The sequence below is a fragment of the Anarhichas minor genome, unplaced genomic scaffold, assembly GCF_050575085.1.
Source record: "Anarhichas minor isolate MPS153535 unplaced genomic scaffold, ASM5057508v1 ptg000024l, whole genome shotgun sequence".
In the NCBI taxonomy this organism is placed as follows: domain Eukaryota; kingdom Metazoa; phylum Chordata; class Actinopteri; order Perciformes; family Anarhichadidae; genus Anarhichas; species Anarhichas minor.
Window position 1 is genome coordinate 13240829 of NW_027466470.1, and position 16240 is coordinate 13257068.

Below are 16240 nucleotides of genomic sequence, written 5' to 3' on the forward strand. Positions count from 1 at the left end.
TAAGCACATACCCAATGCAAAATTCAAATAAATACCACGATAACCATCATTGCTACATTCGCTACCCTCCATCATTACTACTAATATCATGTATTACCATAGCACTAGTAGTACTTATATTATGCTGTTACTTGTAAGACTATTATTAACATTATCAATCATTCTAAAGTGCTCCTTCTTGCTATTTGAAGAAGGCGCTTTTTTGCTTCCTTGCCGTGAGTCAGATGATGATGATCTCCTGTCTGTCCGTTAAATATGAAGCTACAGCCAGCAGCTGGTTATCTTAGCCTATCATAAAGACTGGAATCCGAGGCATACCGGTACCCTGGTTCTATTCAGAGGCTCAAAAAAGAATTTCCCTACCAGCACCTCTGCACGTCACACTTTGTTTGTTTAATGCGCACACACTGTATCCTGGGACACAGCAAGGTTAGCTTTCCCCCCACTGTTTACAGTCTTTATGATAAGCTAAGCTAACAGTCTCCAGGCTCCGGCTTCATATTTAGCAGACGGATACGAGTGTGATATTGTCATCCAGTCAAGTCTTAGCACATGTTATTCTTAGGCCATTAAACTCTTTTCTTGTCTGATATCCTCACACCAGAACTTCTGCTTTTTACAGTATCATTTCGACTGGTATTAATATGTTTAAAACTGTTGTTGCTGCTTTATACTGCAGTACCACAGCTACTTCTGCTACAGCAGAACAGTGACAACAGCTACTTTCGGCACTACTCCAACTAATAGTACTCCTATAACTGCTGATTCTACTACTGCTTACACCTACACAAACCAATCCAACACACCTGAGCCCAGAGCAGTCAGGGTCAGCCTGCCTGATTAGACTGAGGGCGGTGTGAAGGGACCAGCTGGTACTGAAGAAAAAAAGGCCTGAAGGAATTATTGACCCATCTCAACTCTCACCCCCTCACTCTCACATATGCACCCTGGGCTGTGACCTGTGAAATTACTGCTCCGCTGGTGAGATTTGTTCCTGAGGAGCTCTATCAGCTTCTCAATGTGCCGTGAAGACAAGTGAGATGAGAGACACAAAGAAAGGCATGTAAAAGTAGACAGACGCTCGTTACATTCACACACAGCAAAAAAAAAAAAGGAAGGAGCACAAACATGTTGTTATATTCATGGAGCACAGCAAAGCCAATCATTCCACAGTCAGCAGAACATTTTAAGGATTTGGAGTAAGCCTTGAATTTATTCTGGTATTTTTAATCGGAATGGCTTGTGCCATTGAAAACAAAGTGCCATAATTACATGTATTCCTGTCAGAATAATACAAAAAAACCCACAATTGATTTAATTTGTTGCTACTCTTACAAACGGCCTCAATCAACTATGCAAAGGTGTAAAGGTCACAGTTACCACAGAGAGACAGAATAGGAAATGCAGCGCGTTCTCTTTCTTAATATGCATGCTGCTGAATATTCATGAGCCTAAAACCCACATCCAATTAACTTTATGGATTATTAATATTCATGATAGAAGCCTATGCATATGGATATGCTCTTTTATTGTTGGCCTAAGTGCCACTGAGCACCGGTGTGTGTGATGGACTCAAGATCTTTGTGTGTGTGTGTGTGTGAGACAGAGGGTGAGAGAGGGGGAAAGCGGAGGTGTATTTGACTATCTCCATCTTCCTTTTGGTTGTCTGTTCATCTCTAAGAAACATCTGCGTGACATTGTATGAATACTGTGTTTTATCGCAGACAAACTCCCACTTTAGTTGCTGACATATTTTTCTGTTTTCTGCCATCTGAACGAGCCGAAAATACAGATTTGAACGGTTAGTCGGGCACTTCTGCACTGCGAAATCAACACAAATACGGATCGAATTTACGATGCCTGTGTTGGTGATCACCTATTTCGACATTTAAGGTAAGAGATCACAGAATGGGTTCGAGCTAACAGAGTTGTCTTCTTGAATTTACTGCCACACAGCCACTGACCAGCCTGGAGATTATAATATAAAAATATAACATTAGCGGTTGGCTTTGCAGTTCATTAACGCATAATTGCTGGACCATTTCACAAATTATGAGAACCAATGCCACACAAACCAAGCTTTGCATTTTGGTCGCGATAGCAGTTTGGTCATGAAGGCGGGGATACCCAGGTGCAGCAAGGACCAGGCTTTCCGCCATGCTTTCTGGCGGTTGAAACGATTCTGTCAAGTAAAGAGCTCCAGGGGATTGCATCAACGCACACCATCGGCCTAAACTACGGAGGGAGTTGTGCCTTCAGTGTGGTTGTAGGTCCAAAACCGGACAGAAAAAAAAATGTGTTATCAAATTTAGCCTGCTTTGCATTGACGTATTCTGGGTTTGAGAGAGGGAGACAAATAGAGACGGGAGAAAAGTGGGGAGCGCTTGAATGACAAGATTAGAGGGACACTGGCTGAGAGGTATGAGACGAGAGAGAGATAGATGGACAGAGAGTGGGATTGAGAGCGAGGCCCGGCGAAAACAAATCGGCTATCTTGCTGAACCAGGCCTGTGTCTATTTCGCGCACACGGACAAACTTGCCCTAATTGCCCAACACAATCATGGGAATTAAACAAGTGGCTGCATGAGAGGCAAACAGCTGCCGTTCACATGCACACCGCCATGTTTCATCAAAGCATTGCCATGGTAATGGAGTTTTTTTTCATCTGGTTCAGGGTTAGCTCCTATTTACATCGCCACCAGCGACGTGAGAGACACACTCACTCCCTACAGAGAAAGGAAAAGGGGAGTGTGTGGTTACTAAACCAAACGCGTCACTCACATCTTGTCACCACACCCTCCAGCCTGATGATGTTCGGATGGTCAAACTGGCCCATGATGGAGGCCTCAGACAGGAAGTCCCTCCTCTGTTTGTCAGAGTATCCCGCCTTCAGACTCTTGATGGCCACGTAGATCTCCCTCTTTCCCTGAACACGCAGCCGACCACTGCAAACCTCCCCGAACTCTCCTACGAAAAGGCAATAGTAATTTGAATTCAGGTTAAAAACGTTACTCTTTTTAGTTACATCAATAGTCGACTGCTGTTTTGCTGCCAACTCACCAGCTCCAATGACTCGCTCTATGCGAATATTGGAAGCATCGATCTCTTTGGCAAAGTCCCTGACAGCCTGGTTGGGGTCTTCGTAGGTGTGAGGATGGATGTAGATCCTGCTGCCTGGCAGCTTGACTGCATGAGGAGGAAAAGGGGAGAAATGAAAGTTATATGTGCTGATATAACCAGAATTAGCTCGGTGTATGTATAGCAATAGTGTATTGATCCCTCTGGGAGATGGTTTTTCTCCAGGAACCCACACTGATTTCTACTGGGACACTTCAGCAGCGTGAATGCATGTTACAATGGGAGCTCGAGCGTGGGCGTTCTGTTTGAGTGACATCGCAAATGATTACATAATTAAACACATAACTACTTTGTTAGCAATGGTGTTAAAATGACTCATAACTTTTAACAGGAACCCATAAGGAGCTACACTTTGCCAGCAAACATTTATGTAAGAGTGTGAAACGATTGTGGTTTATTTAGCCGAGAACGCTGCAGAGTTGGAGACGTACATATGCACTAACTGTATTAACTGTAGCTCTGACTGTTTTTCAACAACACATTAGAAGGTCTGCAAACACAGCACGGCTATTGTATGTGAATAACCAGTGTGAGTGCTTTTCCTCCTGGAGTCTTCACCTGTGTAAACTATAAATACAGGTGATTTGATCCATTGCAGGATGGTGTGAAGCTTGCTTGCATAATCACAAACATTTCAAGATAAATCGTTGAGTTCGACAAAACAAAAACAATATGCATTTGTGTGCATCATGTCGTAATGTTATTTATTGCAGTGGTGGATTTTGGTACAGCACATGATAAGAAACATGCACAGTTATAATAGCAATACACATCCGAACATTTCTGTGTGTGTCTGTGTCTTTACCTCGGCCATGTTGGAACTGCATCTTCTCCTCATCGGGGTCTTGCTTGGCTTTGATGTAGCCACAGTGTCTGAAAGAGAAATGCACAGCTGGATTATGATCCTGTATGTTCTGTAGACCTAGATACACGGCACAGATTGTTTTCACCACACGGATACCAATATAGCTTTATTGCACGTCTATGGAAGATCACATACCCTTGAGTGTGTATGTGCAATTCCACACAGGTGGTGAATCTAAAATATTTCTAGGAACCGCACTCCACAGCAAATAGCGGTGAACTAGATATTTCCTTTTTTGTCTTTACACGTTCACTCCTCTGAGACTAGCTTGGAGGAAACTAATTGTTCCTCTTTTTCTCTGCGTCTACCTGTCAATTCCGCCTGAGGTTGAGTGAATGAGTGTGTGTGTGTGTGTGTGTGTGTGTGTGTGAGTGAGTGTGTGTGTGTGTGTGTGAGTGAGTGAGTGTGTGTGTGTGTCAGTCAGTCATAGAGAGGCAGATCTATCCATAATGCACGCTCCTCTTTTATCTCTGGCCGTTTACCACTGCCTTCAATATTATCATGCGTCTCTCACACACACACACACACACACACACACACACACCTCTATGCCCTTTTCCCACCCCCCGTGTGCATACAGACACACACCCTGCAGCGCGGGTCAGTTCAACGATCAAGACACAGTATTGACAAATTGATCAATTCAATCCTGCCGTCCAGCTGTGAGGAAGTGTTTACCTTACTCTGTTTTACAGACCTCAATGGGTGGAGGATGCTGCTAGTGTGTGTGTGTGTGTGTGTGTGTATGTGTCATATGTTTGTGTCAGTGTATTTCTTTCCACTTTGTTCAGCTTCCGCCTCGAATAATGTCTAACAACCCTGATCCCCCATAACGCTGTCTCTGAGATTTACGGCTCTTTTAAATTCAGCACGAACATTTTAGGACAAAAAACATCAAATGTAAAAGCAGTTTCATGTAACGAGGTACTAAACACAACACAAATACTACAGCCTCCTCTCCTCCCCTCTGTTTCCTTCTTGCGCAATCCTCCTCAACTGTTGTGCAGGTAAAGCAGCAACCGGTCGGTATGTCTGTCCATCATGAAGATTAATCGATTTGGGCTTAGAGCCAAGAGTAACTGCAGCACAGACCGTGTGACCGTGTGACCGTCAGCAGAGTGGAGGAGGACAGAGGAGAGAGGGAGGCTGAAAGAAATGGCAAATATTTAATGACGAAAAGGGGGTGATGAAGACAAAAATATAAACCGGAGTGGAATAGAAACAGTAAAGCATTAACGTGAGACACAGCGGCAGAAATTGGGAAATGTGGGGTCTCACTGGGCTCAGCAAATCTCAGTCATTTGGTGTATAATCCTTCTGTTGATTTTACACAGCTGAATGCATGGTATAACCCAGACATCAATAGGCTCTCTTGGGAATACACACACACACACACACACACATAAGGGTAGAGACTGGTTGCTGGTATTGGAGGATTAAGAGGAGGGGGCTTAATGTTCTCTGGGCCCCACCTGGTTATCAGCTGGGCTCAAGCCAGTCAAACACCAAGGGACCATCATTACCCCCTTGACACACGCTCACACACACAAACACAGTGCTTTGGGGCATGTGTTTTGAGCATATGGGATATGGTGAATGGGGACATGGGTCACACCTCTGCTCCAACTGTGATAATCCTGTGGGGACCTACGTCTGCCCCCCCTCCCCCCCAACCACCACACACACACACATGTTCTGCGAGACCCACGTTCAAAACACTTCCCCATCGACGCTGGATGTGTATCCGTGTGCGTGTGTCTCCACGGGTGCATGGCTGCATACGTGAGTGTGTGTGTGTGTCTGATGGGAAATGAACACATTTCCATAGTAATTACAGAGCGACTCATTTCTCCTCTTCAGTTAGAAGTGTCATGAATCATTAGTGCTGCAGTCTCAAACATGGCACAAAACTTGACATGGCCGTGGCTTTTGTCCCCCCCCCCCCCCCGACAGCTGTGGCTCTGTGTGTGTGTGTTTGAAATAGATATTTTATTTAACATCTACAACTTAATGCAACTGACCAATAATTCATCTATAGGAGAGTCTAGAAGAATCACACATTTATATGGATGGTTGAGGCTATTTCATGTTTAAACAATTCGGCTGCTTGTTCTGCATGTAAATGGTCCACCGTTTCAACTTTCTTTCAAAATCAATTTTTACTACAAAGAGCTCACTTTTTTCCGATGAATATTTAGCCAATGCTCTGTCTTTGGAGGATCTGCTGTCACCAACTGATAGCTTTTTACCGGCTACAGCAATATGCTAATCATGCATTTGCGACTTCTTTGAATAATTGCTTAAATTTAAACTTAACTCCACATTTTTAGATATGCTGTCATTGAAAGCATGATTAACATGTAATGGTTAGGCACTCAAAGGTTTAGGTTTGAAAAAGATTGCAGTCCCAGTTACATAATGTTTTCATTTAACTAGAATATGAATAGAGTAGCTTGGGCCTCAGTACATTTGAGTGGCTTCACAGCTGACCTCACTCTCTTCTTTTCCTCCCAGGCCTCCACATGCTACTGTAGTTTGCATTAAAAGAGCTGTTTTTAACATTACGTTTTCCATGTAAAGATATAGGAGTAATGTCTTCCTTTATGAAGATTTATTTAAATTCTGCGTTGTTATCCGAGCTTCTCCTTGCTATGTTGACATAGCCAGGCCGGTCTTACGTGCTTTTAGTGCATGTCAGTGCACGTGAGCGTGCCTCGCTGGTTAGCTCACGGCCGCCGCTCTGCACAGCTCTCACAGCTCCCACAGCGGTTACAGCTGATAATGCCGTCCTGACAGAAATCGTGGTTGGGTAAGCGTAGCACCCACCCTCCAGTTCCCCCTCAGGTTAACACTGTTAGCTCGATCGGCACTTTTGCTTAATGTTCCTCATTAAATTTATTTGAGCTTCAGTTCACAATGCATTTCATTTTGAATCTTTATTCATGTGTGCCTCCTGTTTTTGGTCATTTACTCTACTCTCTTGTTAGATTAAAGCTGACATGTAGGACACTCTGGTATCAAAGTCCTGTACTTTTAACGAGTGTATAAGAATGTCTCTTCCTGGATTGTCTGCTATTGATTTGGATGCCACAGGTTTTCACTTTACACTGTGAGCCCCTTGAGCTGGAACACACTTTGCAATGAGATAGTCCTCGTCGCGTCAGCCACCAGCTGCTTCTTTACCCTGCAGTTTGGAGGTAGCACAATCTGCCACTGTGGGAGAAGTCGTCGTTCCGTTTAGCTGCCATCTAATTACGCTACACTCTGCTGTTTCATACAGTAAACCACGCACACACATCTGTGTATTTATGCAGATTTAAGGTACACACACCTGGGCCGATCGCGCAAAAACACACACTTTAATGGACAGCGATATCACTATCACACCCGGGCTCTCACCTTTCTCTCTGCCTCTCTCTGTTCCACTTCAGTGAGGACAACAGGCTATCCCTGTCCTCCAAAGCCACACACTCCACATTTGCATATCAATTTACTTTTTAATATAATACTCTGTCACTCGAGACCCATTTGTCATTCTGCTAGCAAGCTCCCACCTTCATAGAACATCATCCATATATTATCGTAGCCATTGCCCGTCCCCTGTGTTCCTATACCTTCCTGTCCTTTATCTCTCTTGGGTGTGACATTCTTCCTTAACTCTTCCTTTAAGAAAAAAGACCTTCCCTTTTCCAATCACGCACACATCCTCCTTTTCTTCCTCCTATTCCCTCCATTCACCCCCCCCCCCCCCCCCCCCCCCCAACATGCCATGTTCTCCTTTCTCTTTTTCTTTGTGCTTGTTTTTGATGGAAAGAGTGGACACTGGGAGCTGGAAAGAGAAAACAAAGGAAGAGGTGGAGAGGGAGATGGAAAAAGAGAGTGCTGACAGGCAAGAACGCACAATGGGGGTCCAAGCCTGCATACCAACTAACAAGCAATCAGATGGAGGGGGAGAGCGAGGAGGGATGCGGAGGCAGCCATATAGGAATAGAAACTCGAAGGTTAACATGAGGGAAGTGGATAGAAAGAGGGGTGGGGCAGTGTTGTGTGCTGCAACAACAGGAACTGAAGATAAAAAAGGGAGAGGGAGTAGACTTATTATGAGAAGAAGGAGCGCTAAATAGAGATGAAGTGAGTAAAAACAGTCAACAAAGAGGAGATGTTGAATCTTAACAATAGGGACGCTGGCTACAGGAGAGTACAGGAAAGAAGAGCTGAAGTAAGGTGGGATGGAGACCTTGAATATTGGCAAGAATTAAGAACAGAGCAACACTCGGCACATAGCTCCCCCGTGAAGGAGAGTAGCAGAGAGTTTAAGGGGCCGTGCACATGTCGTGTTTTTGCACCCTCAAAGCCATTGTTGGAAATGTAGATGCACTGAAGGCGCGAGCAAAAGCGTTCCCAAACATGTTTTTTTTTTGTTTTTTTTATCAGGGCGCGCTGCTGCGCCCCGAGATAAGAAATAGTTCACATTTTGGAACGCTGTAGCACACAGCGCATGTGATAAGGACCAACCACTTACAGCCGGTAGATTTATTTTTTTTCATCCTTAAATATCAGTTTACGGTAAATTTATGGAGGAGAAGTTCATCGTTTTAGTGCAGGGCAACCCGTAGCTTTATGAGCCAGGGCAATCCCTGTCTGTTCAAGGACGTCACAACATCAGCCAAACGCACACAGCCCAATTCAGCCCAATTCAATTGGCAAAGTATTCACCTGTGAATACTTTGCATTGCCCAGCACATTTTCATATTGGTACTTGAGTATGTGCACCATGCTATTGTATCCTAATTCTTGTGTGATCATGTGGCAAATAAAACCCTTGAATCTTGAGATGGATACAGTTGTCTGGTGGCAATTCAAAATGCAGGAGGCCCATGTCGTGGATGACAAACACATTGGGAATCAGCCTGATTTTTGTAAACCTTTAAGAAGATTATACAATGTGCGATAAAGCAGGCTGCCTCCTTTTCCCCCCCTGATATTGTCACTTTTATGCCAAGTGTTCATTTATTGGTCTATTCAGCCTCGAGCTCTATTGCTGCTTCCTCTCTCCCTCAGTCTAACTCCAAGCTATAAAGAGCGCGAGATAACATCTACCGCACTGAGCTGCACTGATTTGTGTTTCTTCTAATAATTAAAACCAGCACTCAGTGATTCTGCTGTCATTTTAGTTTGCCGGGGCTGCTGAAGCCGGGCAATGCAGTGTGGAATCAAGAGAATAACCTTTCACTGATATGCAGGGCGGTCATTACGTCACTCAAACTGTTCTGTACTGCTACTGTATTCTCTGATATTTAAAGCTGTAACCGCCTGTAGTTCAATAACTCCCTCATGAAAAGTGTCTGCTGAGCCACTAGAGTCTATCTATCTGAATCAGAGGGGGGGAAAAAGAAAAATGTACGGAGGTGAGAGGGTGTGAAGCAGAGAAATTGAGGGGGAAAATGGAGAGAACGGAGAAAAAGAGGGATGCAAAGAGGAGATCAAACAAGGGAGGTCTTTGGCAGGATGGGACAAATAGCTTTATGTTTCAATAAAGGCAGAGAAAGGTTGAAGGGAAGAGGGCCAATATGGATGGTGGAATAACCTTGAAACAAAGCGGCAAGCCAAAGATGAACTAAGTTGTGTGTGGACGATGATGTGTCGGTGATGAAGGAGAGACAAGAGATAAGAGAGATAGACACAGTTTGTCTTCATGAGAGTGAATAACCTTGGACTAATGTTAACCTGAGACGTGAACAGAGCGTGTCGCGTTCTTAGCTGCGTGGTGTCGCTTAGTTGTTTTTTTAATATCACTGGCCACCTTTTATAGGATTAGATGCCGGGAGAAGAAATGAATACACTCCGACACAAGGAAGAGTCAGAGGGGATCATTCATACAGAAACATACTATTCTTCGTTCCTCTCCTCTCTTTCATTTCCTGTCTTTGCACATCATTTTCCCACTGCTAATCACAATGACTAGAAAAATGAAATCAGTAATCATTAGTCACCCCTCTGGCATGACAATGAAATGACACATCTATCCTCCTTTCTTCACTCCGCACACAGACACACACACACAGACACACACACACAGACACACCCTGGGTATCTGCTCTCATCATTACTCATTATAATGGTGATTCCATTTAATATCAAGCTATTAAATTAAAAAGAATTACCGGGAATGAAATCAATGGATTAATATCACTCTCATTGTTTTGCAGAAAAATTAAGCCTCGCTCACCAACCAGGCAAAGAAAACACGTTTACCGCTAATAAACTATGAGGTTCATAAAATATGATTGTGGATAATTAATTAGCATGAACATAAAAAAAGAAAACAAACTGACAAAAAGTCTGGGTGATGTAACGTTCAGGAACACAAGTGGCCCTCTCTCTCTCTCTCTCTCTCTCTCTCTCCATCTTGGACGTGTCTGGCACCGACTCAGCACTCTCTGACCACAGTGTGAAAAGATTTACTCAGCTCTGGCTAATTATTAGGAAGGGGGAAATGATTAGCTGGAGAGTTATGAGTAATAAATCTGTCCATGTTTCATTAACAACCTGTTTGGAAACATTTCATTTCGCTCCTGCTCATTAAAGAGAGTGGTAGCACAAGGAAAGGAAAGAAAGGAAAGGTGGGGGAGAAGCAGTGAGGTCTGCAGCGGGTCTTTGGTAATTGGTGACGTAGCCACATTTTAAACAACCTGGTGAAAAGGTCAAATGAAAGAGAAAAGAAAAGAGTGAGAGACGAAGCATGCAGTCTGTATCATTAGGTGAGGTGTATCTCTATATTTGCGAAAGGATTAGTGTGAAACTAATTCCCCTAATGATCTTACTACACGGACACTAATTGATTAGGTCAGGGTCGTAATGTGTGTGTGTGTGTGTGTGTGTGTGTGTGTGTGTGTGTGTGTGTGTGTGTGAATGAAAACAAATGTATTTAAATGTACTATAAACTTTTAAAACCCCAACTGAAAATAGTTTGGAATTTGTCTGATGCTTTTGGACATTTGATCAATCCCACTGCAACATCTGCTCATTTGCATAACGCCTGTGTGAAATAGTTTTTTGCACCTGCGGCAACTAGCTGCTATTATTACAATGTTTGTAAGCTACTTTCTAGGCGTTCTGCAGACAAAGCTGTATTCAGCAACACCCTACAGCTTAGCTGCATTAATTGAAAGCGCCAGCATCCAAGCAACACATACAAATCTGTCTAATGACATTACACACACATCCTCATCGCATTTATACATGCGCACACCTCCCCGTACTGGCCTGTTTTGTTTCAGATACACACAACCGCCTGGCTGCCAAATCGTTATTAGTGCTATTATCAAGCAAACAGACCAACACCACCCACAGGGAAGAGAATGCTTTGGCTGATTTCTACCTCTACCAGATACACCAGTTGAATAACATGCGCCTATTACTTTTTCATTATCTCCAGCAGGAGATTATGCATCCAGTCTTGTGTGTGTATGCTGAAGTGAGTGCATGCTCTGTCTGTCCACGGCTAATCTTGATTACTACTGGACCCATCAGCCTAATATTTTTTGTCCTCATTTATGACTGTATGCTCCGAGACCTGTCGTTGTTGCAGTGATTCACACTTTTGAAAAACACAATTTGTTGACAACATATTTTATTGACTGTTTTACACTTTTTTTTTTTTTTTATCATTGACTGCTAACTCCTCACTATACTCTTACCAAATATTTTAGCAGTGTACAGTAACAAGAGGGCTTTAAGGCTAATCCTTTGCATTTGATTGGGCCGCAAAAAGTAGGCGGGCTTAAGTTTTACTTGAATGAAGTATATTTTAGCCACATTGTTTTGGAAATGAAAACAAAGTGTTTGCCTTCTGACATCCAGCATACGTCTCTTTTTATCCCTCCATATAGCAGCTACTACCATCCACAAACGGTGAAGTGTGGTTTCATATGACCGGTGTGGCTAGCGACGATTGGATGATTTGTTTGTAAACGCCCCTGAGTGCAGAGTGAGTCATCAGACATTTGAAACAGTTTTACAGACGACAAAAGATTTATTGGGGATTTTGATGTAAAAATACTCTATATGTATATATGTATATATATGACAAGCGATAAATAAACAATTAACACAGGGACACACGATTAAAACTGGGAAAATGTATTTTTCCTTTCATGCTTCAGTTTGGACTCTTGTTTCCAAATGAATTAGGTTGCAAAATGTAAATAAATCTGTTTTTTTATTTATTATTACTATTTTTATTGGGCATCAATCTGTTGTTCACGCGTGTATTGTCATGTATTGACTCGAAGCGATAATAAACACTTTAGGTTGCAGTAACGCGCTGAGACGCAGCTGAGACTCTCTGAGACAGCTGCAAAGATTAAAATGAGCGTATGCGAGTAAAAAAAACACATCTGCCACGTTTGCTGTCAAGACGTTGGGTTAAATAACTGTGGTTTGTAATCATTCAATCAAAAATTACAGCAGTTGTTGTTGCAGATACATCTGGCAGAGATCTGCACTGTACTGAGTGCACTTTTCTAGTTTATTTCCTGTTTTTGTTGTATTTCGTAGTTCTAAACCGAGCCATTTATCTTTTTTTAATTCTTTCCCACATCCAAGCTAAAAATTCCTCACTTGTAGTCTTTGGGGTTTTTAATCTCCACTTCTCACATCTCCTTTGAAATCCAAACAAGCCGACACACACACACACACACACACACCGTGCTGTTTTACACTCAATTAGTGCTCTTCAGTTCCTCACAAGTCTCTTTCTCTCGCTACCTCTTGACTCTCTCAACAGCATGTTTTCATTAGCGCATGCTTCCTCTTGTTTTTCACTCTTCCTCTTTTGTGTCATTAAGTTTTTAAGAATAACCCCGGGCTGCTAACAGATGCTGCGGAGGTAAAAGATCGTGCACATCATCAGAACATGCTTTTGTGTTTAAGAGGTAGAGCTGTTAACGCTCTCTATTAGAGAAGACTGATATGTCTTTCTGCTAGAATCATCCACGTTATAATGACATCTCACTTTCCTGTGTTGCTTTCTCTCTCGGCCTTTTCACTCTTTACTATTCGAAACTCTCCTCAGAAAAGGATGTTGTTCTCCTTCAGAAATCTAGGCTTGTAGGATCGTCCTCTGGAAAGTTTGTTTCTTCTTCTTGTCGTGGATGAAAACTGAACTATCCTGCAATAGATTTCTGTTTGAGCTTACCTCTGTTGAAAAATAAATCTGGCTTTAGTAAATAACTGTTCATCTAAATCCAATTAATCCCTTCTTATTATTTGAAGATTTTCAGACAGATTGCAGCCCTTGACTCCCTGCTGAATCTCTCCAGCTCTGACAACAGATGCACTCGACAAAGGCAGACTTTGAGACACATAGCAGATAAGATAAAATAACAGGGATCACGTAGATGGAACAACTTCACACTGACTTCTCACCAAAGCTGCACATTAAAAACATGAACACAGAAAAACACTCTAGAAATCCGGAGAACAACCGAAGCCTGCAGCTATTCAGAAAAAGGAGACGGGTGCAAGGCTGGAGAATCATTAGACTGCAGACAAAACAGAGGCGCGCACACTCACACACACACACACACACGCACACTGGAGGCAGAAGTTGTAACATGTTTAACAAGGAGTGAGAGAAAGTGAGGACTGAAGGGGAGAAAGCTTTTTGAGTGAAAGGCCATCTGCTGAGTCCGTGGCGATGCCAGTCGCTCGCTAGCTTCCCAATCGCTCGCACCTGCCAGCCTGCCAAAGCACCCTCAGGAGGACGAACGCACCGACGCCACACACAAACACACACTCGGGCCGCATGCACTCGCAGAGCAATAATGGCGCGCACACAGCAATAACCGGTGTGATTTGTCAGCGCCGTGCTGAGTCTGAGGAGCTTTCGACATTTTTTCATGTTTTCCCTCCTGCGGTAACAATAGCATAACAGCACTTTATTAAACGAGAACAGGACAGAACAGAATGGCCTGCAAATCAGCTCGTTTATGAGCCATAGCTGTGCAGCACCCTGCCCGGGAAGGCTGCAGGGAGTGTGTGTGTGTGTGTGTGTGTGTGTGTGTGTGTGTGTGTGGGGGGGGGGAATACAGGGAGACTGTACGGGCATTCATTGTAGTTTTATAGTTCAGTGATGAAATCCTCCATCAGGGTGTTCAAAATGTAGTCAGGATTGTGGATAAAATAGTTGAACTAGATGCAAAACAAGAGCAGAAAGCTCTCCAGCACTTATCCAGTCTCATGATTACTGGGGAAATGATTTAAACAGCTGACATTTAGGGGGGGGGGGGGGGGGGGGGAAATAGGGCCTTACAAAGGTCTGGTGGGGAATCATTTCAACCCTGGCCGACTCTGTGTCCATTTCAATTCCGATTTAATCATCGTCCACATTCAACCGGTCTCGGCAAACACATCAGATTCTCATGTATCGAGAATCCGATGTGTTTGTTGACACCGGTACAGAGGGGGTTTCATCCAAATGTACTTTTTCAAGAACGGAGCCAAAGATGAAGCGAAATGAGAAGAAACGCAGAGAGCGTGCTGAACGGAGTGAAACGGACTGATTGGCAGATGAGACGGAAGGTTTAGTAGATGAAAAGAGGGCGGCATGAGCAACAAGAGAAGAGAGACACCCAATCCTTCTTTTGAGATTTCTACTAGTTCCTCCAAAACCTGAAGTATGACACTCCCGTGGCATCTTACAGTGCAATCGCCCACCCATCATCTTTCACACTCTTCCTCCTCCTCCTCTATCAAATAGACTTGGAATCTACCTTTTCATCTCCTTGCAGCTCTCTCCTTCCCTCCATCAATCTCCTTTTCTCTCTCCATCTCTCACACACCTCCTCCTCTTCCTCTCTCGCTCTTTGCTCTTTCACACCATCTCAAAATGTAGCTCTCCAGTGGCGCAAACATACTTCAGATGCATCCCCCCCCTCTTTGGTACAGTCTGTCATTCCCACTGCCTATCTATTCCTCTCTCATTTCTTCTTCCACTTGTGTCTCTCCTTCAACTTGCTTCTGTCCAACCCCCCCCCCCCCCCCCCCCCGCCTTCTCGCTCTCCTGCTCTTGTCTCTCTAGTGATGTATCTTTGATCCTCGCCTCATTCCCCAGCCACAAACGCACTCCACCTAATACACACACATTTTGACAGGTGCACAGAAGTCGGTTTAATAGAAAGCAGTAATCAACACTACTCCCTCCCAAGTGTCCTCACCTCCAAATAGAAGAAAGATAGTTAAAGACGGAGTGAGGGGAAAGAGGAAGAGAGAGACGCCTGAAATTCATGGCAGTGCATCGACCCCTCTGTAAAAACCTCGTTAACACCTCCCCGGCCTGTGAAACCTGATTAGTCGACTGTGAGTGCGTTTGTGTCATAGCGTGTGTTGATAGCACACTACGTTTAACAGGTTGTTTTGATTCTTACACGCACAACCTCATAATTCCCCTCTGATTAAAAAGAAAATGTTGATGTGTTCCCATTTGTTTGATGTGTGTGTGCGCCACGTGGGACATGTCTCCACTGATTACATCCCTCCTAGTCAATAGTGAATAGAGCACTCAGCCTGATAAGCAATCACCTGAATCAATACTAATGTTTTTAGTGTGTGTACGTTAGCGTGTGCATGTGTGCGTGTGTGTGCGCGTATTTCTTAACATGAAGCTGATCTGGGCGGAGCTCATAGAGGATAAACATTTAGTTACAGGCACGGTAAATCACAGATGCTGTCATCCCTTTTTCCCCTCTCCTCTGCTGACGTTGTCCCTATTCTTCTTCGTCCAAAGAGCCCTCTCCTAACTCCAATCCTTTCATCTTTCTCGCCTTTATTTTCCCGTCTCGCTCTCATCTCCTTCCCATCTTTGGCCGTCTTCGAGGCTGAGCGCTAACAGCGGCCTAACCTTCAAAGAGAGTGATCATGGAGCATCCATGGTCTTCTCATGCGCAATAACACAGCCCTCAGTTTAGGTGTTGGCAGCAGTATAAATGTCAAAGTTGGAGGCTCTGCTTTGACACACACACACATGTAATCCCTCAGAGAGAGGCAGAGCGATATGAAGTGAGACCAAGTGTGAGATTCTGCTGAACCCTCGTGTGCACGTGAAAGCTTGAGCTATTGTTTCCTATGGACTACCTTAGACGTTGCACTCAAAGGTTGGTCAGCTCCAACTTAAGACTTCTTTGTTGGTTACTTATAATAATGTGCCAACGATAAGATTACAGCTGTCAATGGCG

General features: G+C 43.7%; 1 protein-coding gene across 1 annotated transcript in view; it reads right to left on the reverse strand.

Annotated features, from left to right (window-relative positions):
• Positions 1-16240, reverse strand: part of epha4b (eph receptor A4b) — an 81468-nt gene that overhangs the window by 15809 nt on the left and 49419 nt on the right. The window contains exons 11-13 of the mRNA XM_076098096.1: positions 3945-4012; positions 3062-3187; positions 2783-2968 (exon numbers count right to left, since the gene is read on the reverse strand). Of these exons, the coding sequence (XP_075954211.1) occupies positions 2783-2968; positions 3062-3187; positions 3945-4012 (380 nt within the window). The remainder of the gene's footprint in view (positions 1-2782; positions 2969-3061; positions 3188-3944; positions 4013-16240) is intronic.